Genomic DNA, 15,267 nt, shown 5'->3' with positions numbered 1-15,267 from the left:
AGATGTCATCCCCTAAGGATCTAATTCCATGGAACCCTAAAGAGGCCGGAATCATTATCAGGCAAACTCATAGAAATATGTGCATGGTTCGACGAGACATTTTTTATTAAATATAATAATATGTTATTCAAATTATGCAGTGGCACCACGGTGGACAGTAGAGCCTTCGGACGCTAGCGCTGCAGCAGGTCAAGATTTGTCTCTGCATTGTGGAGCATCAGGACATCCTGAGCCAACTATCACTTGGAGAAAAGCAGTTGGTAAGTTAGGCATATTTAAGTATATAATATATCTACGTAGGCAAAAATAGTAGTTATTAATGAGAAAACACTATTTTTTTATTATAAAATGTTTTTTAATTTACTTTTAGTTGAACTTTTTGATACTGAGTATGTAAGCATTAAGCAATTACGCATTTCGGTAAACATTTTATTTGTGTTTTATTGATACTGTATTCTTGCATTATGATTATAATGGAATATTATTTTATAACTGCTGTTTTATAAAGATTAAATTGATTTAATTAATACGCCTTAGTATCTTCAAGTGTTTGTAGACCTACTTATCTCTATGTTACGTATATTTTTCATAAACTAACTTGCAATTATTATAATAAATCAATAAAAAATATTTTATTTTACTAGGAGGAGCTTGAGTAACCTAAAAAGTGACTCTTTTTTAAGTACAAACACCTCCAAAGTTATAAGAAATACGTTTTGTAGAAACAATAAAAAAAATAATTAAGAATTGAAATAATTTAGATAAATATTTAGTGGAACGCGGATACAGCATGTTCAAAAATCTATTATTACTAAATCCTGCTTATTAAATTGGTAATAGTGCACTAGGTCAATCTTTCTCATTAAAAATATTATGGTATTCGTAATTTTTAGTCTAGTTATATTTCATTATCTTCATTTTCTGTGTCTAATTGAAGTGTGATTAATTTTAATACTTACATAACATAAATAAACTCCAATTTGTCATTGCATCTTTCCATTTTTATACACTTCATGGCCCCTACAAAGTAAGGCTGACAGGGCTCTAGCCTGGGGTCAAGAGGTTCCCTCTAATAGGAAAAATAGTCTCCTGCGACGCTATTTAATGCCTGGAATTTTGTTTTATAATTATTTTACTGTGTTTCTTAACTACTTAATAGAAATTACTATTTATTCAATATGGCGAAAGATCGCATGTTACTTGGCTATCATAAAAAATAATATAAAAGAAGGTCGCAATCATGCTTGATAATAATATGATCCCGAGTGTCGAAAATTTAAGTGGATTTATTTAAAAATACAAAAAATCGCTAAAAATATAAACTCGGAATACCTGTTATTTTACACAGAACCCTGGAGTTCTACGGAATACCATTTGGGGAATACTTTTTACACTGCCCTTAACCTTAGCGATAGATTGGGGGCCCGCCAAACTTTGTAGTTTAGGATGCCCTGCTTTAGAATGTGGGGGCTATGATTCACTTATTTGAGTATTGTTTTGCAGAAAAGATTGCAGTGGGCTAAATAAGTTTGAGAATCTCTGCAGTCCGGTTGAATAAGTATGATAAAATATACTAAATTTTATGAGTTTAAAAAAAAATCTCATACGCATTAGATTCAGATAAAAATATACAATATTATGTTAACGTGGGCGACATTTTCAATTATTTATTTTCTCTCGCAGGCGACACGCCCGGTGAATTCAAGGAGTTTCTATTCGAACCGAACGTGTCATTATATCCCAACGGGTCGCTGGTTTTCACGCGAATCAGCAAGGAAAGCGAGAGCCACTATCTATGCGAAGCGAGAAACACCATCGGGACTGGAGTTAGCAAGCTAATTTTCCTCAAAGTTAACGGTAAGTTATATCAATTTTATATTATAATATTAACTATAGAATCCGGCTTCGTACAAGGTTGGTTTTTTTGATCGATATCACATGTTATCTTCATTAACAAAACAATAATGATTTTTTTTAATATTCAAATAACTGTATCTTGGCACAAATACAATATGTCAAATGAAAATGATTCTGACAGCAGAAAAAAATAAACAAAAGAACACCAAATTGAAATGGAATCTAAAATAATATGCAAACATAAAATTCAAAATTAGAAAGAACAAACAAACATTTGAAATTTATTATTATAAGACTTCGTTCGCATGGAATACAAGTATTACATTGTAGACAAATATTATGCAGAATTAAGTAACATACCGATTAGATTTGATTTTTATTTTCAAATAAAGTAGATATACGAACTCATCTCACCTCACCTCACCAGTCACCACTGCTATATAACCACTTTACTTATTAGAGATTCAATATTAATAATAACTCTGACTAAGCACCCACGACGCAGAAGAAAGGAAATTAGCGTTTACGCACGTGGTTGCGGAAATCAACGATACTTCTGGTTTCTGGTGGAAAGCATGGATGCCGGAAACCAGTTAACAATACGTAAGGGGTCTTAATCACCTCGTGGAGAAAATTGCCTGTATATTGCAATATCTTGTTTACACGTGCATGGATTTACTGCTGACAGTACGCATTATCGCGGCCATAAATGCACGTGTAAACACATACTATCGTGCAAGTTTCACGCAATAATTGATACTTGCATGGTGGGTGCGCATGCGCATTGAAACGATAGTGGCAAGCCTGCCAGAAGAGATACAAAGTACACCGCATAGAATATTTTGTCATTTACCGATTATCTACGAACTTGCCCGAACCTGTCTGAATCTGTCAAATAGCACTATACGATGACAACATCGCGTCTTGCTTATGCTTGAAGAATGAAATTGGAGAGACAGTCAGCTCTTTTACGTGTAAACAGTTATTATCGCGATATTTTAAAACACCCACACACTATTGGTGAACGTAAATCCATGCACTATATAGGCGCTAGAAGTAAAGGGTGGTAAAAGGTTTATACCAAATACTCTTCTAAAAATGTTTTATATAATTCCCACCTTTGAGGTTAGGTACCTTCTATTACAAAATATCAAGAGAAATACATATTACATTTCACTTTCGTGAGAGACGTCACGTGATCTATTACAAAATTGGGTCATAAAACCTTTTTTAAAACTTTACTTAAAAAAAAATCTAAATGCTGAATACTCGTTATCTCTGCAATCCTTTATGGTATACGCGTAGAATATTTAAACGACATCTTTTTAATTGCATTTTTTTTATTAATTCACTGAATTCACTGACCGAAGCCGTTTCATTCCAATTAAATGTCACTTGAATTAATTTAATATTTTTAAGTGAAACCATTTAGAGTCTACGACCACCTCATTTAGATAATTACCGAAAATTTATTTTTAATTTTGTTTATCGCGATCATGACATTTAAAGGTTAATTAATATTAATTTGGATAAAAACGGCTATTTTTATATCCTTTATATTTTAAATAATGATTTATAAATTAAGATACTCCTTCATTATTATCTGTTTGCTTTAAATAAATACGCTTCGTCTCAAATGCTATGTGATTTGCATTACGTGAGATCGTTTAGTTTGAAAAAAATAAGAAATATTTAATTCAGTTATTTTTCAAGAACGATTTTTTTTAACTAAAAGTTATTACCTCATAATATTATAAATTATATATTTGAGAGAGTGTAAGTGCTCGGCCGTAGTGATTTGGCGAGCGCGGCGCGGCGGCGTCTTGCGAAACTCAAACGTATAACCGTGTGTATTATGCCCCAAAAAAGACACTGTCTACGAACATTTTGCACACGGTTATACGTTTGAGTTTCGCAAGACGCTGCCGCGCCGCCCCCGCACGACCACTACGTTCTTGCACTAAAGGTTCAAATACACTATGATCACGTTATGTGCAGTCACAGTAAGCTGCCTCTATGCAACAAAAGTGTTTAATGTCGTTTTTCTTAGTATTTAAAATGTTATCAGACTGATGCTCCCATCCCGTGGCATATTATGAACCTTTAAACGAACATAATCTGCCGAAATCACCAGAATAACAATGAGATCATCTCACGCGTACCGCGCTTCATCGACACCCGCATGACTTAATGAACGTTTTATATCATTTTCTACATGCTTACTTGCCATTTTGCCATTTCAAAATAGCATGTTCTTTTTTTTAGTGGTTTTCTCTATGGATTTTCTATTAAATTATTTTTTATTATCTATGGTCTGCAGGTTGGGTTTTGTTCAAAATATTATCTTTTGATGCAATATTGTAAGTAATTGTAACGTACGCTTAAGTAGAAACTGTTAAAATTACTTGAAATTAGCATGAATAATGAATAATAATTCAAAATACTAAGACATTAAAGTTGGCACTCTCCATCATGAATTTATAGAGATAATGATCATTCAAAATATTCTGTGGAATGACGAAACTATTTTCTAAATTTATCGCCCTACCAGCATGTGATAGTACCTACTTGTCGTGATCATAATGTAATTGCAGCTTAAAAGAGGGAGAAGATTTATTAAACACACTCGTAAACGCTAATTATAAATTTAAAAAATCAATTGACATAATAAAATACGTACTGCTATCTATAAGTCTTAAACTCAATGTGTGCCCATTTCATATATTATTATTTTCTTGTAAATTAAGTGTTTGTTTTTATCGAATATTTACTAATCTTCCGCTTAATGAATTCAAACATTTTGGAAGAAAATTTTCAGTTAATTATATTTAATAACATATTCAAAATATAAATAAACAACATACTAATCAAGTAAGTTGTATGTAGTGCCATTAAAATTCAAACATGTTAAAATGGCAACAATTCTATAAAGATATCTTGAACCCGAATTTGCTATATATTTATATATTTGCTCTTATTATTTATTAACCACTCTCATTTATATTTATTTATTTTTAAAATGATTACATTTATGAGTTGATTTAGATGTATATAACCCGTGTCGTTTAGTACTACCCTTTTATATGATTCTTATATTAATAAGTCAATGTGAATAATTGAGATGTAATGCAAGGAAAGATAATATTATAAAAGAGGCATTCCAAAAAACAAATTTATAGCTCAATTTACATAACTGCCATAAGCTTAAAGCTCGTTTCATATCTCGCACGAGAGCTTGTTCTTGCTATCGTGATAGCCTTCTCCAAAATTTACTAAGATGAAACTTTATCGGCATAGTTAGGATAATAGTGGGTTGCAGATTGTATCTGTTTCCGTTTTTCATCATGCTTTAACCCATCACTTGAACCCTTTGTTAACCCTACCGGTTACTATCGGTCAGTGTAATCAAAACGGGTCTTCGTTACTAGATATGGGGAACGTAAATAATAACCGTGTTATTTAAAGGGGGAATTTTATTAATATAATATTTAATTTGTCTAAATTTTGCGATGGAATACTTAGAAAATAATAATACTTCCAGATATAATAATATATTATATTTTATCATTTACCTGCTGTGTAGTGCTGAGACTGGCGAATCCAATAATCAAAAAATTCGGTGGAGAAATGTTTATATTTTAAAGATTAAGGTTTATAGATATATACTTAGAGTAGCACAACGTGGTATGGAGAGGTGCATGCTGGGCATAACGCGAAAGGACAAAAAGAGGAATGAGTGGATAAGGAAGCAGACAAGGGTTTGCGATGTAATAGAGTTTATTAAAAGCCTTAAATGGAGATGGGCTGGACACATAGCTCGAAGAAGAGACAATCGTTGGACAAATCTAGTCATCCAGTGGTATCCAAGAAGTACAAAACGTCCACAAGGTAGACCTAGAGGCCGCTGGATCGATGAAATGATAAAGTTCTGCGGAAGTACGTGGCAACGCAATGCACAGGACCGAGAAAAGTGGAAGCAACTTGAAGAGGCCTTCATCCAGCAGTGGATAGATTCAGGCTGATGATGATGATGAAGGTTTATACAGTACACGGTTTATAATAATAATATTATTCTCTCAAATAGATATTCTTATACAGTAACGATATTTTCTTCTGAAAATCTCATTTAATTGTACAATATTAAAATACAAAAATGGAACCACTTCGACAGAGGGCACTATACATTTCTGAAATGGTTTGACTGGCAGGTAACCATAATAAAATGATTAATTTTTGCACTAGTATTATTTTTTAATTGGCTCTACAGTCCGATGTAGATCTTAGTCGTGTAGTAGATGTTTGTATTACGTGGAACGGATGTTAGCCACCTGCTCAACCTATTAGTTTGCCCATACTCTGGGCATAAACACACATTAAAAAAACAAACATAATATTTTCCCCACGACTTTATAAACCATTTTTTTTACCGCTGGACTATCGTGGATGCACTATTGAGTAAAAATAAATAATTACAAGATAAAACGAACTTTTTATATACAACGTTTTTAAATTTTCTGTTAAATTTCTATGCTCAATATGCTATTTGATATGAAGTAAATAAAAAACAAACAAACAAATATAGAGATACAGAATACTCTGAAATGTTATTTTGATTTTCATAGTAACGTACGTATATATTAATAATTTAGTTGCTAGGACCACCCCCTTAGCAACCAATAAGTCTTTTACTTTTTATGGATTTTCCTGAAATAACTTTCTATACAAAACAGAACTAACTAAAAATGAATTAAATTATGCTTAAAGATGGCTAAAAGTATTAAAAGAATGCATTGGCATCGTGTCCTGATATATTCTAAAAGTTTCAAATATCTAGCTAGTCGGGAAGTCAGTTAAAAATCGATTGCAAGATTTTTACTGGACAAACAACCACCGGACAAACAAGAATACGAGCTAATAAAAACGTTGTAAAATTAAATGGCAGTAAAGTGTTGATTTTTTGTCTCGATTACTGCATTATTAACGATCCCTCGTATTTAGGCTCTGACCTGTTATCCAGGGGCCTCGAGTTCGATTGTCAGTGAGGTCACAATATATTATGTAGGTAAGTATGTGAATTTCTCAAAGCCTAGGTGTTTGTGATTGGTGCTCTTCAATTACTGAATATGCTACTGTTTCATTACACTGCTATCACTGGGCCTAAATGTTTTTTTTTTAAAAATAGCACTTGTAACACTAATAAGGCGTCTTCATAAAACCTCATCTCAAAATGAATTTATATTTATTTTTTAATCCTTAACTTTCACATCGGTCCTCGTAGACTAGTACGTAAGGCACTGGCCTTTTATCCGGGACTCCGGGTTGAATTCCCGGTGAGGCCATAATAATATATTTAAATGATTTTCTAAAAGCATGGTTGTTTGTGATTATTTAATTTATATTACTAATAAGACTACTGTCTCACCACACTACTAACATTGGGACTCATGGCCAAGAGAATAATGTGTATCTATACCTGCATATTAAACGGACGGCTCTCTTTAATATTTTTGAATAGCACTTATGGCTTCGTTAGTTTCAAAATCCACGTGTCTAAATTACTGCTCCAATTACTTAGCCATACCCCACATTGTCGCTGCATACCAAATTAGCATTGAAAGGTGAAAAGGTGCAAACGACATTGCATATTGCATTTCGTATAATAATGCCGTCAACGAAGTGTTTGGGGGAATACTGGTTGCCTTCAAATTGCATGTTAAATTATTCAGCGTTCCGTAGAAGCGTTGTTCCCACGCTGGAGCATTAACAGAGAAATAGCCATCAACGGCGAACTGTAGACGATCTACAAAGTTTTTGCTTAATAACTAATCTGTTAAAGTTTTACGGATCAACATTTTAAAAGCACTCATCTAACATCATTTTTTGTATCTACTTAAAATGAAGAGCTTTTAAAAAACTGATTTACTGTCGAATGCTTTAATTTAATGCTTTAAGTAGGTATGTAGTTTATATCGGTAGCTCTTACAAGTAAACAATTATTACTAAATAACAAACACAATATTGGGTTTCTTTTATAATATAATATGCACTTTAGAATTGATTGACAACTCGACCGAGTTAAATAATAATAATAATTACAAGATAAAAAGAACTTTTTATATACCACGTTTTTAAATTTTCTGTTGAATCATAATATAAACCTGAATTGACTAGATTAAACGATAAAAAAATTTGTACTGATAGAAATACTGAATAATGAAATGTCATTTCATATTGATTTCCATAGTAATGTATGTATATATTAATAATTTAGTTGCTAAGACCCCCTAGAAATCAATAATGGTATCGAAAGAATCATATCAATAATCATATAAACTTTACAATTCTATGTATTAATAATTTAAGACAAATAAGGCAATTGTCAACAAATCATTTTTTTACTATTTTTCAACAAACAAACAAATATAGAATACTGAAATGTCATTTTGATTTCCATAGTAACGCACGTATATATTAATAATTTAGTTGCTAGGACCCCAGACCCATAGCAATCAATAATGGTGACGAAACAACTTTTCATAAAAAACAGAATTAACTGAAAATGAATTCAATTCTACTTAAAAATGGCTAAAAGTATTAAAAGAATGCATTGGCATCGTGTTATGATATATTCTAAATGTTTCAGTGTCTAGCTAGTCGAGAAGTTAGTTAAAAATTGATTTCAAGATTTGTACTGGATAAACAACTACCGGACAAACAAGAATACGAGCTAAGAAAAACTTGGTAATTAGTACATATTATTTTTACGGTGCAGTGATGTATGATGATCAAATCAAAGCGTCTAGCAAATATACGTCATATTTTTTTTCAATCTGTGTTTAAGTCAAAGTATGGGCCTAATAGGTTGGGCAAGTAGCTAACATCCATTTCTCGTAAAAACAAATCTTTTAATACAAACCTGTACTCTGTGGAGGCCCATATGATCTTATTAGATCGGATATGGTCAAAAAAATTATAAACCTATGACTTAAGTGTTGTGTTACTAATGTTTTGTTGTCTAATTTAACTGTCAAACTGTGTAATTTAACTGGTGTTCCATAATAATTCAAAAATATTTGAAATACTTTGTATCATACTTAAGTATATTTTGTCCCATCAGAATAGCTAGACGAAGCAGGACCAATATCAATACTATAAATAGGAGATGATATTAGTTGGTAATGGGACAAATCAGCGCCACTGAGTGATCGGATGCCAGTACGATTAGGCATCGGTACAACTGGGCGCCACATAGATAAATGATATACATAAATAAATGGACATGTGTTACGATTTCTTAACGGAAGTAGACAAGAATATTTAGTAAGTTTCAATTTGCTTAGTAATTTTACAGCGCCAGACATATTATTTTTTAATTCGTAATAAAAAATATGTCAAATGTATTACAATTGCTATAAAACTTCTTTGTCTACTTTTTCTATCAAATCGTAACGTACGTTTTTTTTCATTCAACTGTACCACTTGTCCCGGTGCCCAGTGGCCACGCGCCCGGTCGGCGGTGTCAAATCGACCTTAAGTATTAGTATGTGGAAATAATATTTTTCTCATAAACATAAGTAAAACATCCTTGCTTCTTGAAATAAAGTGTCTAAGTTGTTGTTTTAACATGGTCTGGTTAAAATAGCACTGCAGTAACCCTTATTTATATAAACTATTTAACCCGAATTTTGTAAAGGAAAATTTTCGTAGGTATTAAATTTTACTTTATCGTTTATCTTATGTTTCAAGATCTACCTTTACAGAACACCAGGCAATTCAAATAAACACCAAATTAGCATTTTAATTCCTTTTCACAGCTCACTCGGCGCTTTCGTTTTGCGTCTGAAGGTTTCGCCGAGCATCATTCTCAGAAATACGTTGCCCTTAAAGCTCCGTGCGCACTCCTGTGCTTTTCTCACAAACTCTGAAAGCTTCGTCAGCACTTTATTCTTTAATCACTAATTCATACTCACTTTGGGGCTTTACTTTCCAAAACAAAGATTAATTATTCTACGATCGTAAAAGTGCTTCATAATTTTGGAAAAGTGAAGAAACCAAAATTACAAAACCTAGATACCTAATTATAATAAAATTCTTGGTTGATAATCTTCAATAATGTAATTATAATTCGTCGTAAAAATTACCAGATTCAATACATATTATAGCCAATGAATCATACTTTAAAAACTTCGTTTTATAAAAAATATTGAAAAAACATATTTTATTTTAAATTTTTATATTATTATATTATGAATATCGTTAATATGTGAATTAATCACTTTTAATGAATGTTATTAAATGTTGATTCTGACATTCTTTTTTTTATGGAATGCCATTATAATAATATATGAGTCGCATAGAGTTATAACTCACATTATGCAAGTTTGTCATTTTTTAGTTAAATATACCAAATGCACTAATTAATCTATATAAAGAAAAAGAGTTGGCTATCAAAAGACACTTTGTGAAAATCGTTGACAAAGTTGACTGTTGGTGCCATAATATAACTCACATTTTTCAATGAATAATATGAGTTCTGTCATCAATGCCTTTCTAACCAATCAGACAGCTCTATTTCTCATAGTGTGGTGTATGTCCGTAGCCTTATGAGTAGGTATTATATATATTTAAAAAAGTGTAAATCAACACACTCACTCATTAATATTTAAGGGGTTCAATACCTTTCATCTAATTACAAAAAACAGTGTTGGTGTTTTTTGCGATTATCTTAAAACTCGAATTTTGGAATATGTGAGTTAGACTCTTTCTAGTTTCTAGGCAACTCATATATCACCAATTGATAGTTTATTATTTATTTGAATATTTATATAATGCATAATAATACAAAAATAACTAAACAGTGAAATAATAAATATAAATTAAAAGCAATGTGCAGTAAAGAAAGATTAGACGGTTTTTGTGAATTCGTTAAACAGTGTCTAACTAAAACCAAACAATCAGATGGAATATATTAATATCCGAATCGATTTAGTCAGTATGTAATAATACCTAAGATTATAATGTAAGTAAATTGTTTTTTTATTAAAATAACACGGCGATTAACAGTTACTTTTTTTAACCTACAACAAACACATTATTATTTGTTTATATTATGGTAGTACCTATATAATATTAATATATTGAATAATTAGAAATATAAATAATTTTGCGACTTATCTAAAGAAATTTATTTGTATTATTGAACAGGTAACCCTGAAATTATAATTAAACTGTATTCATTATTTTATAGAAAGAAATTTTATGATATAATTATGTTATTATTTGTAATTATTTTTGTTATTAACAGTAAATCAATTGAATATCTGAAATAATCAGAATATTTAGAAATATAGATTGATGAAACATCAGACTAGTCTCAAGAATTAATATAGTAAGGAGTGCTTTTCTTAAAATTAAATGCGTCCACTTACAAATTGAGACCTTATCTTAGACCAGTGACTTAGTAGTTTGCTATCATGTTCTTTTAATCTTTTACTAATATATGAGATATAGACGATAAATTAATTTAAAATGTGGTTATATATATGTAACAATCATATCATTTAGTATTACATGAGTGACACACCTTAATATGTATGTTTTGTTGTAAAAACAAAACAATAGCGTGATAATAATCATATATATTTTCTTAATCATAACTAGATTAGTAGGTTCTGTTATGATTAGTTAATTCCAACAATATCTCTTGTAATATATGTATTGAATTTGTATAAATTAGAAGGATAATGCAGAAATCCTCACTCAACTCATCGAGTTCATCACGAGACGCACTACTATTGTCACGAATTCTTCACTCGACATAGTTAACTATCACTACTGTGGAATCAAGTCCCTCAGTTTATTAAATTATAATCAATTTCTTGATCACATCGATCTTACCAATACATCATTACCCGCGATTATAGTCTCACGTTATCATCCTTATTATTAATTTTACTATTTATTTTTGTAACGACCACTAATAAACTCTCCTCCATCCACGCAACAATGACCTTCTATCTCCTCCACCTCATCCACAGCTAAATAGACATATCCTTCAAATTTCTTGGACTGATAGGCTGACAAATGGCAACGTCTTCAAACAAATGAGAAGAGTCCAAAAAATTCTGCGTAGTTACAAAACCATAAAACTAAAGTGCTTCGGCTAGATCATAAGATAATAAAAGTATAGCGTTCGCCAACCTACTATCAAATAAATAGTTAATGATTTGATAATATATAGCTAACTTTAGAATGATCCTATGAGAGCCTTCTGAATCAACAAAATGATTGTCAAAAGGTTAAAGATCCATAAGGGTAGAGACAACAAGGAGAGTTCTATATTCAGCAGTGTATTGAGAGTAGCTGAAATGATAATTAGTATGTATAAACAGATAGGTTGCTATGAAATTATAATATGATATCTAAACTATTTCAAATCAAGCAAAACCATGAATACCTATAATAAGAAAAGAGCTTTCATTGTGTAAACGTAATGATAACCGCAAAGCACTTAACAAATTCTCATTGCACATAATTTCAATAGAATATTCAATGCAATAACATTTTAAATGAACTCGCTGAGGAGTAGAAAAATGTATGAACTATTCAAAATACAGTTTGAAAAGCTCAATAGAAAGAGCTTTGGGTTTTCATATTAAGAGTTTCCACAGTAGTGAGTAAGTTATATGGAGTTTTTTGAAATGTATAGAAATTTTATGTAGGAAAATATGACACCGATATCACTAATTATTATAATATTCTATCTTTTCAGATTAAAATAAGCAAATATTACGTAACTTTGTATGGAGCATAATGACATAATATATTTGAAGAGTTAAATCATTTTGTCTTTCATCGAAACGTGTATAATATATAATAGGATTTTCAAGTAAGTACCCATTTTTTTAAATTGAAATTTAAAGAAAATCTGAATTTTATTTATTGAAATTGGTTATATTGATAATTTACTGTTTGGTTAATTAACTGTTTGGTTAATTACCTCTTTGGTTAATTAACTCTTCTTCTCATTGTATTATCTCCATGGGAGGTCGGCTACCATCACGGAATGCGTTGCTACATTTATTTTTGATTAATCTTTGAATAATATATCTGGGAATGCTGCACTTTCTTTCTTTCATAATGTAGCTCAGGTACCTACTGTTGTTATATAGTTTTGATACTACATAGAACTGTAGGCTCTATTTCAATCTTTTTCTTTTTATTGTGCCACGCCCTAGCGGAGGTCGATCACCATCAAGGCGATCTTAGATTTGTCGTCTGCTACCCGGAACAGTTCAGTGGAGCTGCACTCGTACTAATCACGGAGGTTCTTAAGCCACGAAATGCGGCGCCGTCCTCTGCTATGCTTACCATTGATCTTTCCTTGAATAACAAGTTGGGGAATGCTGTACTTTTGTCCTCTCATAATGTGACCGAGGCACTGTAGTTTCCTGGTTTTGATACTACGTAAAACTTCTCGGTCCTTCCCCATTCGATTGAGAACTTCAACATTTGTCACCCGGTCAGTTCAAGGAATTTTGAGGATGCGTCTATACAGCCACATCTCGAAAGCTTCAAGTCTCCGTGACATCTCTTGGTTTAGCGTCCATACTTCCATACCATAGAAAAGAATTAATTGAGAGAACATAACAACGTACCATACGCAGTCTCAGACCTAAGTTAAGGTATCGATTGCTAAGGAGTCGTCTCATTCTGAGAAAGACGCTCCTTGCGATCTCAATTCTAGTTTTTATTTCCTGAGACTGGTCCCATTTCTCATTGACCCATGTACCTAAATATTTATAATGGGTCACACGTTCGATTGGTTCACTGTCAATGACAAAATTTGTGTTGGTGTCTGATGTCGCTATTTTTGATAGGTACTACCTAGTAATAATGTTGTTTTCTTGAGGATGCGTCTATACAGTCACAATATCTCGAAAGCTTCAAGTCTCCGTGACATCTCTTAGTTTAGCGTATTTTAATACATCAACATTATTTGTAACCATAACCATTCAATTACCTTTAAGGATTTAAGGAATAAATGAATGGCAGCACCTGGTCTTTATCGGGCATACCATGTTTGGATGTGAAGTATTAGTAGCTATTTTTAATCACTGGAATCGTCTCAGGAATATTTACTTAAGACTAATGTTGCCACGTACTTACGTGTACATTGACTAAGTTTATATGACTTATAGTTAAAACGGCAACCTTATTTACAACTAAAATGACAAAAATAATATTAAAAACTTTTAGCTCGTAACATATTAATAAGGTACTCGTTTGCAGTCAACTCTCGATATTATAAGACAACCAGGCGCTGGTTTTGGACAAATCGATGGGATATATTTTAGTGATATAAACACTCATATTTTGGAAGCCTCCATCTTTTGGTTGGGACTCAACTTCGCAAAAATTTGAATAAAACACACTGACCGCATAAAACCAAATTAAGATATAATAAGTATTATCGTACTAAGAGCTTAACAGACGTGGGAGCGAGAGCTTTCGTAAAAAATGATCTCTTCATAAAAAAACGCGAACGTAAAAAATGCAGTCATTTCTTTAGTCTAATGGACAGAACCTACCTCACTTTTCAATTAATTTCAAGGAGCACTTACTGTCCCATCAACACCCTCCGAGGAATCTGCCATTACGGACATTATAATATAATAATCACGCTGAATAGATTATCCCACGGTAAAAGCACCCCGCATTCCAGAGAAGGGGTATTTTTATGAACATACTCGTGGCAACGAGCGATACCTATGCTCCAAATATACTTCAATATAATATAACCCTTAAAATATAAAATATTATTAAGTATTTTCAATTATTTATATCACTACAATAATTATTCCATATATGCATATTAGGTGAATATGTTATTTTTCATTTATGTGCATACAGTTTTATGTGCTCAAGTGTTTTTTTTATATTAAATTGTTCAGTAATATCAAAAAGGTCGCATTTGTAAAGTAAGTGTTTTATATATTATATAACTCGAAGGGTGGAGGTAGGCTGTGTCACGTTGTGGATACGTACCTATACGTAATTTGAGAGTAGGTAAATTCTCACCGATAGAAGAAGAAGCAAGATCGATTCTCTTTCACACAAACCCCCACCCCGCGGCCGTTGCTGATACCTACTTGTACTTTGGCGGACAGGAGGGTTGCACCTTTATCGATCTCGTTCACTTTTACCCTGACTTCTCAACTGGATGGATCTTTCAACTTAACCTACTTTTTGTACATGGCCGGACGGACGCCGGCCACATAAAAATCAGTTTTTCTTTCACTTTTATTGAACTTTTATTAACATTAATTTCTAAAATTCAGTGTCTACAATTTGAAGGGATGCAGAGCAGATGAGTACCCTATTATTTTTTATTTATAATGTTTTTTGTAG

General features: G+C 31.9%; 1 protein-coding gene across 1 annotated transcript in view; it reads left to right on the top strand.

Moving 5' to 3' along the window:
* The window catches only part of Dscam4 (Down syndrome cell adhesion molecule 4), a 304,268-nt gene that overhangs the window by 230,605 nt on the left and 58,396 nt on the right, over positions 1-15,267 (top strand). The window contains 2 exon segments of the mRNA XM_085943975.1: positions 141-260; positions 1,684-1,857. Coding sequence (XP_085800101.1) covers positions 141-260; positions 1,684-1,857 — 294 coding nt within the window.

The sequence above is a fragment of the Rhyacophila brunnea genome, unplaced genomic scaffold, assembly GCF_057557595.1.
Source record: "Rhyacophila brunnea isolate RB1 unplaced genomic scaffold, BYU_Rbru_1.0 scaffold_16, whole genome shotgun sequence".
NCBI classification, from domain to species: domain Eukaryota; kingdom Metazoa; phylum Arthropoda; class Insecta; order Trichoptera; family Rhyacophilidae; genus Rhyacophila; species Rhyacophila brunnea.
Note: the sequence above shows the minus strand (reverse complement) of the source record. Positions and strands in the feature narration are given on the sequence as shown.